Here is a 20,000-nt window from a genome sequence, read left to right as displayed (position 1 = left end):
GCGATTTGGATGTTAAACGACATTTGTAGGTCACATCGTTAGTGAATGTGAAAAGTCACGGTGTATGTGATGGAAATTTATGTACGTATGTGGGAATGTGTTTTATCCTTGGAGCTGTGCATTACTGATCGTAAACATAAACAAGTATCGTTTTTGTTGCATAAAGGAAAAAACGGGTCATCAATTAATAATACAAAGACGCCTCGTTACCTGCACCTGTATAAACGATTATTTTATTGTTGTCGCTGGACAATTGGATGCCTATTGATGTGAGGAGTAAATAGATTCTATTAATGGCTACGCCGGAGAGGAATTGTTCGGAACCAAGTCCGATAATGGGCTGAACTCTCTACTGAATGTGAAAGGTAATTGACGGCAGGACTGTAGAGGTTTAGAACTCTCGATTGCAATGATTTCAATATAGGGGATCTCATCGATCTGTCAATAGATGGCGCGCAGGATCTTCGACGTCTCGAGTACCAGGTTTTTAGAAGGACGAGTTTTTACGTTGATAGTGTGATGTCTCTTGGGGAACTTAAGTGGATTTAACTTGTCATTTGTTTAAATGGTGGGTCGCATTTTTTCCTTTACTCGTTTTATATATGCTGAGTCAGACCTTTATTGGTATTGCCCGTCTTGTCCATTGTGTGTGTATGCATAAATAAAATTAAAAATAATGAATAAAATATAAAGTAATAATATAATTAAAAATATAAATAAAAAAAATTTAAATAAAAAAACAATAAAATAATAAAATATTGAAAGTTATATTATATATATATATATATATAATATATATATTATATATATATTATATATATTATATATACACACACACACACCCACACACACACATATATATATATATATAATATATATATATATATATATATATATATATATATATATATGTCTGTGTGTGTGTAATTGCTCTTGATATATTTGTTGTATTATGACGTTCAGTTTCTTTGTCTGTTTATATTTATATGGTATGAAATACATTTCCCTTTAGATTCGGACAAATACGTTGTCATAATCACCTTTATTCTTCTCTGAAAAGGACGTCATATTAGAAGTTGTGGTACGAGCCACAGACTGACGAAGGTTCACATGGTTTGCTTGCACAGTGATGTAATGTTTATTGTTATATAACAACAAAAGAATCGCCACGTTGATCTCTTTTCATTTACTGATCACTTTTCTTAATCGGTTCTCAGTTCTGATTTGCCACTCCGTCTACACACCAGCTTGCATTGTTTCGTGACAGTTAGTAATGGATATTTGTCGTACTTTGATATCTCCAATTACTGATCTATTGGTTGCTAATGGTTTGCAATTGCTTATACTATATTTGACTGGATTGCCAGCGAGTTTTCGCGTAATGTGTTGTCAGATTTTCCTTTGCTCTGAAGTGATTTCACCATTACCTTTTTTGGTTATTCGTTTGCATCGTGCTTTTGCACACATCTCCGTTTTTACATGTTATCCTAGTTCCTCATCGGACGAGTGGGTTGCGTACTCGCCCATCAATCTGGTAGCCGGACTTCGAAAACCAAGGATACAGATATATACAATTATAATTACTATTTTTATAGTTTTTTTTTTCACTTGGGCTTTCTTCAAGTTTTCCTTTAGATCCTAAGGCTTGTTCTGGCGTACTTCCCCAGCTCGCATCCTTATTTCACCCAGCTGGAGCCAAGCGAGAATCGTAACTCTGTTGTTGGGAACACATAAGCAGCAGACGAAGTTTAAAAAAAATATTTGAAAAAAATCCCTTCGACTTCTTATTAAGTGAGATGCTGTTCATGGTCCACGTTAGTTGATAAATAGATATGACATTTACGTCCATTTCATATTTGAAGTATTAACCATAACAGCTGTATTTTGTTTATGGTGTTGTAGTAGTAGTAGTAGCAGTAGTAGTAGGAGTGGTGGTGGTGCTGGTTTGTAGTAATAGTGGTAGTTGTAGTGGTTTGTTTTGGTTGAATGGCACCACATGTTCTGAGGTTTGTATGTAAGTGTGTATGGTGAGAGAGAGAGAGAGAGAGAGAGAGAGAGAGAGAGAGAGAGAGAGAGAGAGAGAGAGAGAGAGATTGGGGATGATAGGTGTCTCTACCTTTTCCGAGAAATCTTTGGTTTTACTACCTATACGCTATGTTTTGAAATGAGAGCTTGGTGTGTCGCGTGAGAGAAAATAGAAAGCTGAAAGTCGTGATGGATCAGACAGATTTTCTTAAGTTTTCCCAAGTGATTTTTTGTCCAGAGATCATGATCAAGTCAAGTGGAAAGCCGTAATGTTTAAATAATAACACTAATGGTAATAATAATGCAGTGCAACATAAATAATGAACAATAATGATTAAAATAAGGATTATTACATAGTAACAAAAGAGTAACGATTGATAATAATAATGATTAATCATAATACCAGAACTTTAACAATAAGAAAATCATGGTTATTCACAGTATGAGAGTCTGTCCCAACAATGAAAAAATAAATAAAGAAAATGTGAAATTTGAGATGAAGTACCAGCGTTATGACCACGGTGGGTGAAGGAAGGGTGGTGGCCCGGCCGTGGGACAAAGGGAAGATAGCATAGTGGTGGGATGAGAGAGAGAGAGAGAGAGAGAGAATGGTGCCTTCAAGTGAGTGTGGGAAGGGGAAGAAGGTTTTGTATAATTATTATTATTATTATTATTATTATTATTATTATTATTCTATTGAATATAATGGCAGAATTTACAGAATTTATTTTGTTCAGAATAAATTCTGTAAATTCTACCATTATATTAATAGAACATGTTTGAAAGAAGGTCTGTGTCCAAGATATTATTATTATTATTATTATTATTATTATTATTATTATTATTATTATTATTATTATTATTATTATTATTGAAATGAGATCGAATTCTGCTGGAACAGATTAGAGGGCCGAGAACTTGTCTTGGAAGATAATACAGAAGGAAATGAGAAAGAAAGTCATTGAACTTTTACAGAGTAAATGACGCAACAACAAAATGAAACGAAGGTGAAAAAGGTATGAAATTCCAGATTTATGTTAAATAGCATAAACGAACATAATACTATTCCATTCACGTAGCTATGCAATCACTGTGTATATCCTGCATTTAACTAAGCAGGTATTCACAGAAATAAATAAAGCCCTAAGGGAAATGGAGACAGCATTAACATTTCCATTAAGCTTAATGGTAGCTGGCTAACCGCTGATGACCTTAAACGAGCTGGTAGCTACTTACTTTTTAATGTCGAGAAAATAATCACCGACACATAATTCTGAAGATCTTATAGCTAACATTATTTTAGGCTGATATGTATAGTTTTTTTCGTAACGAATAATACTTTCCTACAGTTCTACTTTATTTGTGTAATTGGGTATGGAATTGTATTTATTAAGTGCCCGACTCAATGTGTATTACCGTGTTAGCAGTCATTCACCTTTTAAGTTATCATCACAAGTGTTAAACGAAGTTTTAAAAAAAAATATTTGAGGGCATTGAGTTCTCTCGCGATTAGGAGAGAATAGCTGTTTAGGAAGTCGAGGAAGGTTGTTGGTGGGGGTGGGTTTTATGTTGGGGAGAGGTAGACGTTGGGACGAGGAGGTCGGCGTTCGGAGTTGGTATACCAGAGGCCAGTCGGTGAACCCTGGTTATTTCTCTTTCCTGCTTTTGAAGTAGGAAGGAAAAATAAGCCTTCTTTTTTTTTTCTGAAGATAATTCAATCATGTTAGTCTTAGCGAATGATTCTGTTATCTGTTTAAAGCCGAATTTGTTCATTGCTTGTAGGGTTGGTCCCGCCATAATTTTTTTTAGTAGTAAATAATTATTATTCAGTATTATATTTAAAATCAACATCTATCATGTCTCGTAAGTTTTGAAATCGAAGCAGAAGTTATACATAACGCCGAGATAGTTGCTTGAGATCGGATGGTGTTTTGTTTGGGGGGGGGGGTGGAGGAGGCAGAGGCTATGCTGGATGGGGAGAGAAAGAGAGAGAGAGAGAGACGGGGGGAGGGGGGGATTGTGGTTGGGAGTTTTCTTGGGGGGGATAGAGGCCGTCACATAAACCCCAACACCGCCATTGCCCGGGGGAAATCGGCGTTTGTTCGGCGGTATGCAGTCGCCATCGAGCACATAAGGTGATTTTAACGCCGTGTAGATACCGAGCTTTTTCTCCGCTCGCCTTGGAAGTTATTTTACTGTTCGGACTTTGGTCGTCCACATTACTCTATCCATTGACCTGCAGCGACTGGTATAGGACGGAAACTCTAATCTAGATCAACAAGCAAAACTGTCATCAAGTTTTTCCTGTTTGGCAACTGCGTTTCAACGTCTTATGCGAATCGCGAGAGACGTCTTATCTGAGTATCGGGTTTCTGGCTTTTAATACTCTGATGATCATTTTATTCTCAGAAAACCTACGATGGATTTCGTCACATCTCTTCGGCACAAATGACGCTCGTTGTATTTCCCGTGATTTCAAGAATGCGCAAACTACAAATAAACCGGCAACTCAGCCGTCCAGGTGACCTTCCTACAAGTTGGCAAGTCTCCAAATCAACTGGGAGTCCCACGACTTGCCAGTTGCTGCAGCAGCTTTTGTCGTACTGGCTTCGGTCAGAAGTTCCACTTGTCAGTGACTGTTTGGCCTCGGTGGAAGACGGTGCGTTGTCGCTGTAATTCCCGTTGTGTATTCACTTCGAAAAGCATATCGACTGAAATGAGCTTCTAGTGACTGAGGAGGATTGATGGAAAATATGTTTCCAGGTGGATAGAGGCCTAATTTTAATGGATTTGTGATACAGGTGCTAAATTCGCCGCGTTCAAAACAGGGAAGGATTTGTATTGGAATACTACAGTAAAACTCGTCCGTCGACTTCAGAGATTGTCCCACTTCAAGATGGAAGGTATGCTTGAAGTTTGCTAGTTTTTGTGGTGTAAGGGATAACCCTATGCGCATTGAAGGAAAATTATGGTTGACCAGTTAAGTAACAATAAAGCCTGGGAGATGGATTCTCCTATAAAGGCATACACTACAGAAGCAGAAGCCCATCTTGAGGGTCACATCAAGACTGTCTAGTGGACAAGACAAGTTTCCGGGATGTGTCATGAGTCAATGTGACCTGACTCCGGTCAGCCTTCCCCTGTTTTATAAGAGATTTTCTCAATTATAAAAAAAAAAATTATTCACGAGTATTACAGGTGCTTTTATTTAGTCTTTGCAAGAATTGCTTTCTCCAAGCCGTTTAAGAAATGCTTCATGTGACAAGTTTATAGGATTTTCACTGGATTGGTGATAATAAGAAAGGCCGCGAGTTATCATAACATTGCCGTAGGCTCATCGGAACGGGGGGATGGTTGACGCAATTTTCATACCTTTTTAAACAGCATATGGGTTGCGTGTGTGTGTTGCTTCGTTACGACTCGGTATTTCGCTTGTGGGACAGAAAGTGTTTAGCGTATGTATGTGTGTTTTGGTATTACATTGTAATTCCCTTCAGGCTTGACTCGAATATGTCTTCTAATATAAAATTCGCTGTAGGCTTTCGCGGCCTTGATAGAGTTCACGGTTACTGTAGTAGACAAATTTTCATTAATTTAACCTGAAATTATAAAGGCGTTATACCTTTGGATTAGTTACTTGTTCATTGAATTTTTACTAAGTTATCCGGACAACATTTTATTTTGATTAGTCATAATACCGACGATGAGAGAGAGAGAGAGAGAGAGAGAGAGAGAGAGAGAGAGAGAGAGAGAGAGAGAGAGAGAGAGAGAGAGAGAATTACTCAACTTCATGTGCAATTAACAGAGCAACACCGTATCCCATTTAACATTCCCCCTTTGGTTAAAAACATGCCAGAGGTTTTTGTTTAGATGACGGGCCCTGGGAATGTCTTGCGTGTACTTCTGTGTACTTTTAGGGATCTCAAGGTTTCACCCAGAAATTTTTCTGAGTATGTGCGCAGAGATCATATATAGTTTCCTAGGTGTAGATGAAGACTTTCTGTTCGGTGGTTTAACCGTGCTTTTAATATATCATAATGGAAAGAAATCTTTTACTGCTATTTATTTTGAAGTTTTTGTCCCATTTAATTATGGAATTGGGGGTGGTAGAGGCACATCAGGACACGTTATGCCTATATAATTGACTGTGGAGAGATTATGTAATAATTTGTTGAACCAGATGCACGCATAAATACATAATGAAAATTGATATTACGAATATACGCTTGGCCACCCAAATGACGCATGCGTTTTTGTATGCGCGTAGTTATAAATACTCGCACTCTCATTATCATTTTTACTTAACCAGATAATGACACCTGTCACCTCTATGCGGGCAAAAATGTTTGTCTCTAAACAAAGACAGGCCATAAAAATATGTTATTAGACCCGATACGCAAACTCGCAATATGCATGCAGATGTGTGTGGATCAATTGAGTACTTGTGGTAATACTATTAATACCAGTGTACAGCTCTCATGGGCGGTTGTGCAAATGTGCACCGTATTCTTGAAGTAGAGTTGAGAAAGCCGAAAGGTCCCCAAGGTGGATCATTGATGATTGCTTGCAATCTTGACTAATTGAACATGTTCCTTAGAGCGTTGTTGGAATTAATATTTAATAGTTTTAATATAGCTGTGAGCGATGTATCATTTTCAATTTGGCTTCAAATCATTTTTGCGGGGCTGGGCTTCTTTTCTAGGGGCCAAAGGTACCTCAGAATTTTTTTTTTCATTTTATTTTCGAGAATGCGCCATTTTCTTACTTTTTTTTTTTACCATGCCTTCGTCCTTAGAACAGAACAGAAAAGAGGACATTAAGAATTTTTTTTTTTTCGAGAATGCGTCATTTTCTTATTTCTTTACCATGCCCTCGTCCAGAGAACAGAAAAGATGACATCAAGAATTCAGCATTCCACTCTTAAGTACCTGTACACACCCAAGAATTATCATCCATGCCACCCCTATCATTATCAAACCACCCTCATTATTGTATGTAGTTATCCTCTCTCTCATCAAAGTTTTTTTTTATTTTTTTATTATTTTTTTGTCTCTGAGTCATATAGGCTATGCAGCTGTATATGTTTGCTAATGGTAATTAAATAATTGGTTTCTAGTATTGTTCATCAGTCGTTAAGTTACCAGGAAGCAGTATATAAAGCATTCCTGGAAAGGTTATTGTGTGGCTGATGGTGTATTATATATTTAAGCCATTTAATTTCTGTTAAAGAAGCTCGAGGGTTGAGGTTGTAGTTGTGGTTGTTAAAGCAGTTCTTTTTTAAATGACACGTTTACATATATATATATATATATATATATATATATATATATATATATATATATGGTATCTATCTATATATTATGTATATATATATATATATATATATATATATATATATATATCTAGATATATATATAGATATATATAGATACATATATATATATAGATATATATATATATATATATATATATATATATCTATATATATATATATATATATTATTGACATATATAATATTATATATATATACATACACACACACACACGCAATTGTAAATGACAACTACAATACGCTCTCGTCCTATTTCACAGGATCGCTGTAGAGAATGCAAACCTCTGATTATCAGCAATTCTATCAAATTTTATGCCTTCCCCCACCTCAGCTGCACCCCACTATAGTCGAGTAAATACCAGATACACAAATTCGCCGTTTAGGACAGCCGTCACGAACGAGTTTTAATATATTGGCTTTAGGGGACAGTGTGTATTTGGGTGTGTTTCATAGGTGTGTACGTGTCGACTTGCGCACGGTTATGAATAAATTTGCATAAACGCACATATACTCATTGACTCCCGTTTTAAATCAACTTGTTTAGGAAATGCAGTTCGTTTTTTAGCATCTTCCGACAACTCTCGTGACGACCTCTTTGGTTAAGGACGCGTTCCTCATTAAAACCTTTCTCAGTTTCCCCTGACATTTTGGAGAACGCGCCGACGCATTGAGATAAACGGTAATGACTGTGTGTCATGCGTTTAATTGGCAACAGTGACCTTTTTCCTTGGCCGGGATCTTTGTTTGCCTTTGTCGTGCATGACGCGATTGGTGTTAACGATCTGGGATGGTTGATGCTGTTGCTTGAGAATGGCGTCTTCTTCGTTTATTTTTACAGGTAAAGATAAAATGATAGGTTCCTTTTTTATAAGGATAATGTCTACATTATTGTGGACTGTCTTAATTTTTGCTTCGATATTGGCGTTCGCGACCAATCGTACTACATATAAATCTTATATTTATGTTCATGGTATGGAGGACACAATGTCCATGTAGAGTAACTCAAAGTATTTTATATACATATATATTATAAATGATACCCAATTGGGAAGTTAATTATTGGCGTCACCTTTGATAGAATGAATAAACCTTAAACAAATGAGCATCAGTACTAATGGCAGTTCCAGAATGATCACCATCAAGATCATGGAAGTCTTTCTTATTTGTATTTCTTGCTCTCTGTAATTTATAGCAGCATCAGGTTATGAGTTCTAAAAGATTTTGATGGGTCTGTTGAACTAATAGATTTTTCAATCATTTTCACAACCGCCAGTGATATCCACTCGGGAGATGTTGAAATCTTCCTTAATTGCTTGCTGTTTCTCTCATTTCCAGTTTTTGTTCACCTTCACACTCTCATTTTCTTTTATAGTTTATTTCCGGGACAGGTATAACAATGCCAGTTTATCTTTGTTATAGGTCTCGTCAGTATGGGCTGCCGGGACAAAAGGCTTCTGTTTGCGAATGTCATTGTTGTATTTCCCCTTCTCTTTTGTTTATTCCTATCCCACGTTCCATTGCTTCTGGATGTTCACTTCCTTAATACAATTCAACTTGCGTTTTAATATTTTACTCATTTTATGTATTTATTATTAATTTCTTAATTTTTTGGAAGCTTGAATTTCTAATCAGTGGTACTCCTGTGAGCGTGTGTCCCATATGAATACGGTTCATCATTGAATATTTGTATTTATATTTATTTCTTTTTTTGTGCTTTCATCCATTGCTTTCTTCTTTCTCATGTGCTCTATTTCTTGCTTACTCCTTGCTTATTTCTTTGCTTGACCTTTCCGTCTCCTCCTGTAATCCTTTCGTTTGCTAATCTCATTTCTCCTTTCATTCCCATTCCTTGCAGAGGTCTTTCTCCTCTGCTTTTACCTTTTCTTGCTGCATTCCCAATTTTTTAACTTTCCTTCTTTTGCATTCCCGTTCTGTTGATGTTACTCCATCCTTTCTGCATTTCCATCTTTCCGTTGACGTTCCTGGATCATTTCCTCCCTTGGCACATTCTCGTACCTTATACCTACTATTCCTCTTCATTCCCTTCCTACTATCATATTGTCCCGTTCCCGTTCCCTATCGTTTCTGCAACTTTCCGTAGTTACTTCCATCATGTCTTGTTTCCCTAGTTTACGCCATTTCCTCGTCATGCCTTTTTTTTAAATATATTTATTTATTACTAAAGCCTCCATTTCGCCCGTTCCCTGTGGCGGTACGAAAAGTCCGAGTTCACCTTTTGTGCTTTTGTTTATAACGGCCTCGATCGGGTTACTGTATGCGTTGGAAACTTCTGGTTTAATTGAGGAGAAACAATGCAGCCTTTGTCTCGCGAATCGTTCGTATTAAGTCTCCTATTTGTTGGAAAGTCGATGTTTACATAGGAATGTGAGTTTGGGGGGCTGGGATGGTGTATGCAGAGGCATTCTTTTTATGGTTTTTGTTTATTTATATATTTTATGTTTATACGAAAAAGCATGATCCGTTAGGATATACGAAAATGTACGTAGGTTTGTGATGTATACCTGACCGAATGCCAGGAAAATAACCAATTTGAAGGCATTTTTACTTCCAGTTTTTCGGACAGATTTTCGGATGTGGGATATAGGCAAGCATCGAGATTGTTCAGTAAGGTGTTCCAAGGTGGTCATATATATCATATATATTATATGGATATATATATATCTATTATATATATATATATATCTATATATATGTATATATATATATATATATATCTATCTATTATATATATATATATATATGTGTTATATATATATATCTACTATATATATATATATATATATATATGTATGTTATACACACACACACACACACACATATATATATATATATATATATATATATATATATATATATATATATATATATGTATACATGTGTGTTTATATAGCTATAGCAATAACCACATTTATAAATAAGTTTTCATACGGAAACATAAGATATTTATTTAAGAAAATATAAGATTTAACTGGCGAATTCTTGGGGACCGTCAATAAACCAAATCAGGTCTAACCGGAAGTCCTTCAAAAATCCTAATGTCCTTATTTTAGGCCAAAGTCCAAGCGCTGGGACCTATGAGGTCATATTGAGCTGAAAGACAAATTGGGATTAAAAAAAGGTTTTAGAAATGTAACAGGAGGTGAACCTCGCAGTTGCACTTTGAAACAAATGTCAGAGTGTGGAAAGTCAGGTCGGATGAAGGGAATAAGAGCGTAGGTACAGTAAAAGGAATGGAAGAGGTTGCGGCTAGGGGCCGAAGAAACGCTGCAAAGACCATTAAGTAATGCCTACAGTGTTCCACGGTAGGTGCACTGGCAGCAGTAATCCTCTTCGGGGCAAATGTCCATAGCAGAATCAGCTAGTGTTGCATTCTCTCTCTCTCTCTCTCTCTCTCTCTCTCTCTCTCTCTCTCTCTCTCTCTCTCTCTCTCTCTCCATATAGTGGTCTCTCGGTAGTTTGTACCCTAGGTGTCGAATTAATGCAGATCAGGAATATTGATCTCATTGGAAGGTTTTGGACAGTGTTCAAGGATAGACCATCTTCAAGCAGAATCCTTATACCCCAATTATCCATGTTCTTAAAGCACTGCTGCTCCTATCATGTACTTATGCTTTCCGCTCGAGTTTATCAAAAGGTTAATTGGTAAGGTTACCTGCGTGACTCCTCCTACTTTCGAGGTCAGGTTTATAATTGGGGCTTATTGGTATTCTAAAACTGTCCATGTCATGTGTTGGGTACGGTTACATCTTAGTTATTATTCGTCTCGGCTACGTCTGGGTAAGTGCTAGCGGTATTAGTTCGTCTGAGGAGGCAGATGCCAATTTTATTTATTTAATTTGTCTTATTACGTGATGGCCATTCGTTTGTCGTAGTCAGTGTTAGCATGGTTCATTAATGTTTTGCAGCAATTATTGACTCATGCTAGGTGTTGGGAAATGCTAATTTTATTATTATTATTATTATTATTAATTTGTCTTCGGAGTAGTCAGCAGACTTGGTTTTGTTTGGGTGTATTTATAATCAGTCATTTCTTAATTACTTACTTAGGCTTCTCAGCTGATCCCTTGCCAACCATGGCTTCCGATGGTACCCGCACATTTATTTGTCATACACTATTCAGACACATTCGAAGAATCATACGGCGTACTCCATGTTAATGATCAAATCCGCAATTACATAACTTGGAGTACGCCGTATGAATCATACAGCGTACTCCACGTTAATGATCAAATCCGCAATAACATAACTTCTAGCAAAGAAGAGATTTTAGTTTGATATCATCATTCCTCCTTATAATAGGTGGAAGCTTAATGTGTAATCTGGGAGCTGCTTCGTTTTATTGCCGTTGTGGGCAGTGGACTTCAGTTAGTCTCGACGTTAGATCACCGAGCATTAGAAGTAGCTAATGGTCCCGTCTTGTTGATAACTTGCAAGACCGGTTTTAATTCAGGCTAATGGAGTCAAACGTGCTTTTAAGTATTCTCATCCAAGCGAGTGACATATCCAGAAATAAAAAGTTACTCGCAAGAATGGCAGTTGCTTTCAGTAACATTGCTCTCTTGCAAACAGGTTTTTTTTTATATATTTGCTTCCCGTGAATGTTCTTGCAAAGCGCAAGTAATTGCAGGGTTGAAAAGAGCAAGCGCTGTTTGTGGTTCTTTTAATGCATATTTTCCTGGCTTCTTTTCATGAAGGTGCTTTACATTGATTCTTAATGAGGTCAGACAAGAGACCCGACATTTTTGTGGTTCATATACTGTTAAAAAAGAGTCCACAAGGTGACTGTCCTATTGTTTATAAGAAAATTAATGGCAAAAATGTTTCCTTCTTAATCATGTTCTATTTCCATTCGAAAATATAAGAGTGTCGTAGGTATCGCTCGAATTATCTGACATATTTTAATTGTTTTACCTTTTTCAAGAACAGGAGTTATTGTTTTAGATAACGTTAATGAGATACTGGCAAGTATCTCATTAACCTTATAATACAAGGTAGGCCTCATAACCTTTAAATGAGTATGAAAGCCACTGCAAGAAAACCTGTAATGCAAGAAAATATGCCCTGGTTAGATTATAATGCCAATGGGAAGATTAGCCTTGTTTTTTAAACTTTTGACTGCTGAATGCATTGACTAAAAACATCTCGGCATAACCGTCACTGGAAAAGAATAGCAAAGTACATTCACTCACTCGTGTCCTTGGACTTAAGAAAGGGAAGCATTTTCGAAGACCCCCATAAATGGAGTTCCTAAATGGGCAGATGGGACCGACATAACAATGGTTAAATAAAATTTTCTCTCTCTCTCTCTCTCTCTCTTCTCTCTCTCTCTCTCTCTCTCTCTCTCTCTCTCTCTCTTCTCTCTCGTCTTATATTTTATTACCCCGGAATGTATGTATGTATATAAGAATTATATATGTATACACGTGTGTATATATTTATATATGTATAACTGAATCACGAAAGTTAGGAACGTGATAAATCCATAAATAAAGATATATGCCACGAAGGAAAAATAAACGAAGGAGTAACTGCGAGACCTTTCGACGTTTCCACGTCCTTTACTAAGCATATATCTTTATATATATATATATATATATATATATATATATATATATATATATATATATATATATTATATATAGACGCATAGTATACAGTTTCACGAAAGCTAACGAAGATGGACTCTCGACCAACTATTACTCGGTTGGGTAACTGGCCACCCATTACACTTTCCCGTGGATTCCATTCTACGTACTGCGCAGCAGACCTCTGGGTAACTGTGATGGGAGAAAAGAACATCTGGCGGTTTCCATAGACACTCTTTTCGACTCTCGGCTTCGGTTCGGTTAGCCATATTTCTTACCTGCTGGGAAGCTGGTGGACTCCTCTACACATTTAGAAAGGGATGGAGATGAAACTCTCTCTCTCTCTCTCTCTCTCTCTCTCTCTCTCTCTCTCTCTCTCTCTCTCTCGTCTTATCATAGGATGTTCCCATTGGTCTGGGATTCCAAATGGTCATTTTATAAGGTAGGGAAGTAGTAAATTGAGGTTCAAATACTTTTTGTTTTTGAAGTAAATTCTAAATTAATTCATGTCAGGAGCAGCCTGTTGGATTATAGATTAATAGTGTCAGTGTATTTAAATTATCATACAGGGTGGTCCATTAAGTCACAGTACCATTAGAAGCCATAAATACTTTATGGACAACCTGGATATTAACAGTTATTTTAACATTATTCTTTCTCTCTCTCTCTCTCTCTCTCTCTCTCTCTCTCTCTCTCTCTCTCTCTCTCATGAATATGAGAGAAAATACATTATTTGCATCAGCTTCCTTGAGGTGATGTAGCACTCATGCTGAAGATTGAAGATTCCCCCCCAAGGTTTTCCCTGCATGGCCTGTCATGCGGGGAGTGTCTTTCCGATATTCTAATCTTCATATCGTGGTGAACCTGGCTACTCGAGGGTGACTGATTCAAGGCCTTGGCAGGCGTTTATTTTCAGGGTTAAGAACACAGTGAACTTGACTCAGTCACTCTTGAGAGAGAGAGAGAGAGAGAGAGACGGGAGTTGGTTTAGAAGCCTAATTTGTACTGCCTGTAACGGAAGAATTAGGTGACTTAGCTTGTATACTGTCTGATTATATGACTGTTTAAATGCAAGTGTGGACGTTGAGTTTCTAATTTTAAAAATAGGTGGAAATATTGAAAGATTTTTTTTTTCAGTGCTTTCTGGATCACGAAGAATTAAATTGTAGGTAAACGAGTTTATGGTAAGGTGGCAAATATAATAAAAGAGTGTTCGGAATTCTCTTGTGGTAGTTTGGACACATGGAGAAAAGGGCGTATCTTAATTATTTGTTTGTTAAGCAACAGGTTGATTCAATCTCCACTCGTGACCTCCGTAGGTACTGATGGCGTCATCTGTGGTCAAGGACAGGGCATAGGAATTAGTTTCAGTGTCCCCTAGAGATTAGCCGAGGTCTTCTCAATATATAGTATGTATGTATGTATAATATATATATATATATATATATATATATATATATATATATATATATATATATGTATATATATATATGTAGAGTATTGTACGTGTGAATGTGTGTGTGTGTGATAGAGAGAGATCGTAGTAATCAACATTTTCATAGTTAGATAAACAAAGATTAAGGGCTATTGCTTTGCAATGATAATAATAGTATAGCCATGTTTTGAATTCTTTGAAGTAAGCTAACCAAAACAAGGAATCCCCAGTTAAACCCAGAAAGAGAGAGAGAGAGAGAGAGAGAGGCGCAGCAAGCGAGCCACGTAGATACTTAGCCAAGTGACCACAGGCGGTTCCTAAGATACTCGAGCATGCAGGGCGAAACACGCCCTGTTGTAGTGAGTATCCTGCAGGAAGGTCACTCGGCAGCCAGTCTCCTCTTTTTTTTTCTTTTTTTTTTTTTTTTCAGTGGGTTATCTCCTTCGAGAAAGAAGAAAGTTATTTATCCCCACTGTAGACGCTGCTTGTTTTGTGCTGCCTATATTATTTGCCCCCATTTCGTGCGACGGCCTTGGGGTTGTGTGTGTGTGTGTGTGTGTGTTGCACAGGTTCTGAGTAGCGCTGTGCCCTTCAGCAGTACGTTACGTCATTGTTGTAAAGATGATACTACCATTCGTCTTTGAGTTTGCCATACCAATCGTCTTTGCCTTAGCTAGTCTTCTCTTCTGTATAATTTTTCAACTCTCTCTCTCTCTCTCTCTCTCTCTCTCTCTCTCTCTCTCTCTCTCTCTCTCTCTCTCTCTCTCTCTCTCTCTCGTGTCAGGGAGAATATCACATCATGTCACGTATTTTTTGCTTTATATTTTGCCCACACCCGATGGTCATTTATATGCGGAGTATAATGCAAAATGCGATGATTCACCTTCGTCGAATCACCTCTCCTACTGGATACAGCTTATCAGTACTTGGCGTTCACGTGTTGTTAACTAATAAATTCATTTTCTGTATCCCCCCAACTTTCACGTATATTCCTTGTGTTTTTCAGAAGATCGACTTGCGAGATTTTCTTCTTTTGTTGTTGTATTCGTTTATATGTATATATTATTGTTGATATGTATTAATAAAATCGAGGCATTTTTTTTACTGAACTTTGTCGTGTTTAAGGTTCGTAGGTTTTTCAGGGAAATCTTGTTACATATTTACTAATATCAAGTTCCTCGTGAGGGAGGTTTATATAATTTCTCTTAAATTTGGATATATTAATACTGTAATTCAAGAGTAGGTTAAATAACTTTTGATATAAGAAAGTCGGTAGCTCATTAGATCATAAAAATAGACTATCGAGACATTTTCGGAGGTAAAGTGAAACTTGAGTACTTTCGACGCATCAGTTTTTTTTTTTTTTTATGTTTTAGACCCTCTTCCCTCAATTGCCGGGAACAGTTGCAGAGACAAGTTTGACCACAGTTGGCCCGAGGTGACTTGTACTGCCTTCCAGAGAGCTCTTGCGAAATACTTACAGAGAGAAAGAGAATGATTTAAGAGGCGTCTGAAATGGCTCATGTAAGTTAAATGCAGTAGAGACCTTCGTATGAAAGATGTATCGTTGCCTCACGTTGAACGCATTGCTTTAATTTCGTGGCAGGTACTGGAGAACGTCTCTCTCTCTCTCTCTCTCTCTCTCTCTCTCTCTCTCTTCTCTCTCTCTGATGTCAGCTTTTTGTGAAAGCATTGATAACTCTTTTTTCCCCTCTTTCAAATATTTACAATTGAATTCAGGTTTTTATGAAAGCACTGCCAAGTCTCCCTCTCCCCTTTCAATATTTGAAAACGCATATTAGTTGAATCTCTCTCTCTCTCTCTCTCTCTCTCTCTCTCTCTCTCTCTCTCTCTCTCTCTCTCTCTCTCTCTCTCTGATTTCGGCTGTTGCTAAAAGCACTGTGGCTTTGCTCACGGTTTAGCAATTGCAGTATGTGACGAATGGACCCAATTTCCTTTTGTCTCTTGAAAGGAAAAGAAGCTAATCAGCTTACTTTTTTTTTTAATGTGCGTTGAGTAATGGCTTCATGTAATCGCGACTGCAAGTGGTTACTAACAGACACTTGCGTGGAATTTAATTTTGTAAAGGTTTATTGCAACATATTGTTATTATTCAGAAGAGGAATCCTGTTCGATGGAATAACCCACAGGGACCATTGACTTAAAATTCAAGCTTCCAAAGAATATTATGGTGTTCATTTGAAGGAAGTAACAGAAAGTTATAGGATATTCAGAAAGAAGGATCACTTATTAGAAATGAAAAAAATATTTTAACACATTAAAAAATAAATTGATTAAAAATGTAAGTAAATTATAAAAATGCATGGTAACAATGCCTTGCTTCTTTTCTTGAACTTTTGAGGTTCTAATTGATGATAAAAAAAATTTTTGGTCGTTTATACTAATCAGTATGATGATTACTCTTCACATCAAGATGACGAATTAGGTTTTGTTCATTGCAGCCATTGATGTCATTGTAAAATGATGATTGTTGCAAAGCAGGTTTGCACTGGCTATCCATGTCAGTTACTGTTATGAAATCTAGACATTTGTTATAACAAATTAGTGTGGTCATTGCTGTCTTAATGTATATGATAATTAGTATATCAATGATGATTGTCAGTAACCAAATCAAGATGGTGGACCTAACGAAATGGAGACGGTGATTGTAACCATAATGACATTCCTATTGACTGCAGTTTGTTTGTACATAGTCAGTAATGAGGATTTCTGCCGAAATCAAGGTTGTGATACTATCCAGATCCACAAAGGAAGTTGCCGCTAAGGCGAAGCCGGAGATGATGTCCGAGAGAAGATAACGATGCTTTAAAATCAAGACGGGATGCTGTCCGAATCAAGAGGGCGACTTCACTTCCCAAAAAAGTTAGCGAACCTGCCCAAGTTGGCATTGCCACCCAACCAGAGAAATCGCTATCATAGGTTCTTCGTGACCAGATTCTGCAATTTCTGGTGAGGGCGATGGATGCTAAATGCTTTCCGAATTGTTTGAAGAGATTCGGCGGGTTAAGCATGTTAGCTGAGTTTAATAGCAGAGCCGTGATTCAATTAACGTGTGGAAACGTGAAGTCTTAAAATCCGACCGGTTGGGGAATGGTTGTTGATTCTACCTCTTCTCCAGGGGGGTTAGTTCCCCTGGGTCAGGGGGCCAAGGGGTTATGCTCTGCAGTGTCTGTAAAGAATAAGCTTTCCTGTTTAAGGAAAGTAACGAAATAAAGTTTTAGTTGAGTATGCTGCTCTTTAAATAGGACATCACTGCACCTGTCAACCGTAGGCTAAAAAAATTGTCGTTGTGTTTAGGACCTCTGATGCGAATACTATTATCAATAATACACAATGGAGGAAGCAGTTTTCCCAAACTGGGAGTTGTCCCAGAAACAGGAAAGGCAACGATCAATGCCACATTCACCTTAAATTGCTGAATTCTGGACGAACCCTGTGGACAGAAAAAGTCACAACACTAACCGCTTCCATACCTACTTATACAAAAGGTACAACAGCAGCGTGTTAAATTTACCTGCCTACACTGCACACGTTCACTTCCTGTATGTTGAGGTTACGCCTTTCCAATATGTATCACACGTAACTATATCTATACCTTTGCAGGTCTGTCTTTCATCCTTCCTTTCAACAATTCCTTTTAGTCAACTGTCTTCACCAATCTACATCCGCCATTCTTTGCACATGACCAGACAATCCCAAAACACACTGACGAATCTTGTCGCATATAATAAACCTTTTACCACACATGTGTATCTTCACTTCTCTCTCCTTTTCAGGTCCTTTTATGCGACAAATACAAAGACAATTCGGGCCTGCAGCACTCCAGTTATTTTTCTTTCCTTCACATTCAACATCCACGTTTCACTTCCATAAAGGAAAGTTGGCTTAACAGTTTTTAATACGTTCTTACTTTGGAATCCATAACTTCTGCGTGCATCTTGCTATCATTCTGTGACTCGCTTCTCTTATCTTACTATAATCCTGGATACATGGGCCCAGTTAAATTAATATGTGTATAAACACACGCACACACACACACACACACACACACACACATATATATATATATATATATATATATATATATATATATATATATATATATATATATATATATGAACTTGTGACAACAGGTCTCCCCGATGAAGTGAAGTTATCGAAGTGTAATTTGCGTCGTTGTGGTTCTGTGGTTTGCAGACAAAGGTTGACATTCTATCCAGGTACTGCACGAGGCTGAATTAGAAGATCATTAGTTGTTTTTGTTGGGATGAATTGCCTCTTGAGTTTTGCATTTTTCAAACTTCCTGGTCGATTGGTTTATTTACGTCGTCAGAAGCTTTGTTGGTTTGTAAATAGTGCTTCCTGGTCGATTCGTTTGTTTTCATTGCAAGAAGTATGGTTTTATTTCATTTAGTTACTGGTTTGGTTATGATAGGGGCGGAACGTGAATGGGACAAGATGAAGAGAGGGTAGAATATTTTTCTAATGCGAGTCTCTGTTTGTCTCTGGTTCTTATTCATGATTCATTGCCGCTTGCACATGACCACAAAGGTTTATACCATATTTAAGTAATGCCTGATATTTTAAGAAGGCACTTATTGGCTGGGGGCGGGGGGTTGATATGGGTTCTTGCTAATCAAACACTCAGGATTCCAATTATATCCGTGCTTGGGGCTGCCATGACTTACTTATGAAAATAGATATGGATAGACCCAGTGTTAAATATATATATATATATATATATATATATATATATATATATATATATACATATACATATACATATACATATATATATATATATATAATATATATATATATATATATATATATATATATATATATATATATATATAATATATATATATATATATGTTGGGGAAATGATTGGCTTGAATTTCATAGTGTGGAACATTGAAAAGAAACTTCAAAAACTGGTGAAAGACTTCATATTCGCGAAAGGGAGAAGTTGAAGGTAAAATGGTCTGATTAATCGCTCCCTTAAGAAGCGCTTATTTTGGTAAAGGGCACGACCTTCTTTACAGTGAAACCCTTCTGTTCACTACATTAAAAATTTTATTTTATTTTTTTTATTTATTTATTTTTTTTGCTTCAGATACCTATAACCATTACGGTGCTATGATCGGTTCCAGATGACTTCCACAACAGAATTGTCATCTGTATATAATTATTGTAATAATAACATTTATTGTTCTCAGTTTACAATGAATATTATCTTGCCTGATATCGCATGGCATAATAAAAATGACCGCCGTCTTAGACTTATTGCTGTTGCTGTGGCAATAACACTAGTTATTTTATTATCAGAACTTGAATGAAGACATAGTGATTGATGCGAAGCAGCAATTTTTAAATTTTGTCTGCAAAGGAATTTAATGATAATTATCAGTGAATCATAAGACGTGTTTCACTTTGTAAATTCTAATTTATTTTCATATTCTGAGGCATTTACCAAACCACAGTTGCCTTCAGAAAGCAATATCCATCTCTTTATTGACTCTGACCTCGAGAGTAACCACATCTGCCTGTTAGCTTAGATGAAAATGAGATGTTTTCTGT

The 20,000-nt window shown here is 36.8% G+C and overlaps 1 protein-coding gene across 3 annotated transcripts in view; it reads left to right on the top strand.

Moving 5' to 3' along the window:
• LOC135197747 (uncharacterized) overlaps positions 1–20,000 on the top strand; it is a 530,867-nt gene that overhangs the window by 243,658 nt on the left and 267,209 nt on the right. Inside the window, exon 1 of one of the 3 annotated variants that reach the window (XM_064224814.1) lies at positions 4,635–4,928. The exons of 1 other annotated variant lie outside the window; for it this stretch is intronic. In XM_064224814.1, coding sequence (XP_064080884.1) covers positions 4,922–4,928 — 7 coding nt within the window. In that variant the 5' untranslated portion in view covers positions 4,635–4,921. Of the gene's footprint in view, positions 1–4,634; positions 4,929–20,000 lie in introns of those variants that run through there. One more of the 3 variants, XM_064224813.1, reaches the window with a different exon arrangement.

This window comes from Macrobrachium nipponense, chromosome 21, assembly GCF_015104395.2.
Source record: "Macrobrachium nipponense isolate FS-2020 chromosome 21, ASM1510439v2, whole genome shotgun sequence".
Classification (NCBI taxonomy): Eukaryota; Metazoa; Arthropoda; class Malacostraca; order Decapoda; family Palaemonidae; genus Macrobrachium; species Macrobrachium nipponense.
The sequence above is the reverse complement of the archived record's forward strand: the minus strand, read 5'-3'. Positions and strand labels throughout refer to the sequence as shown.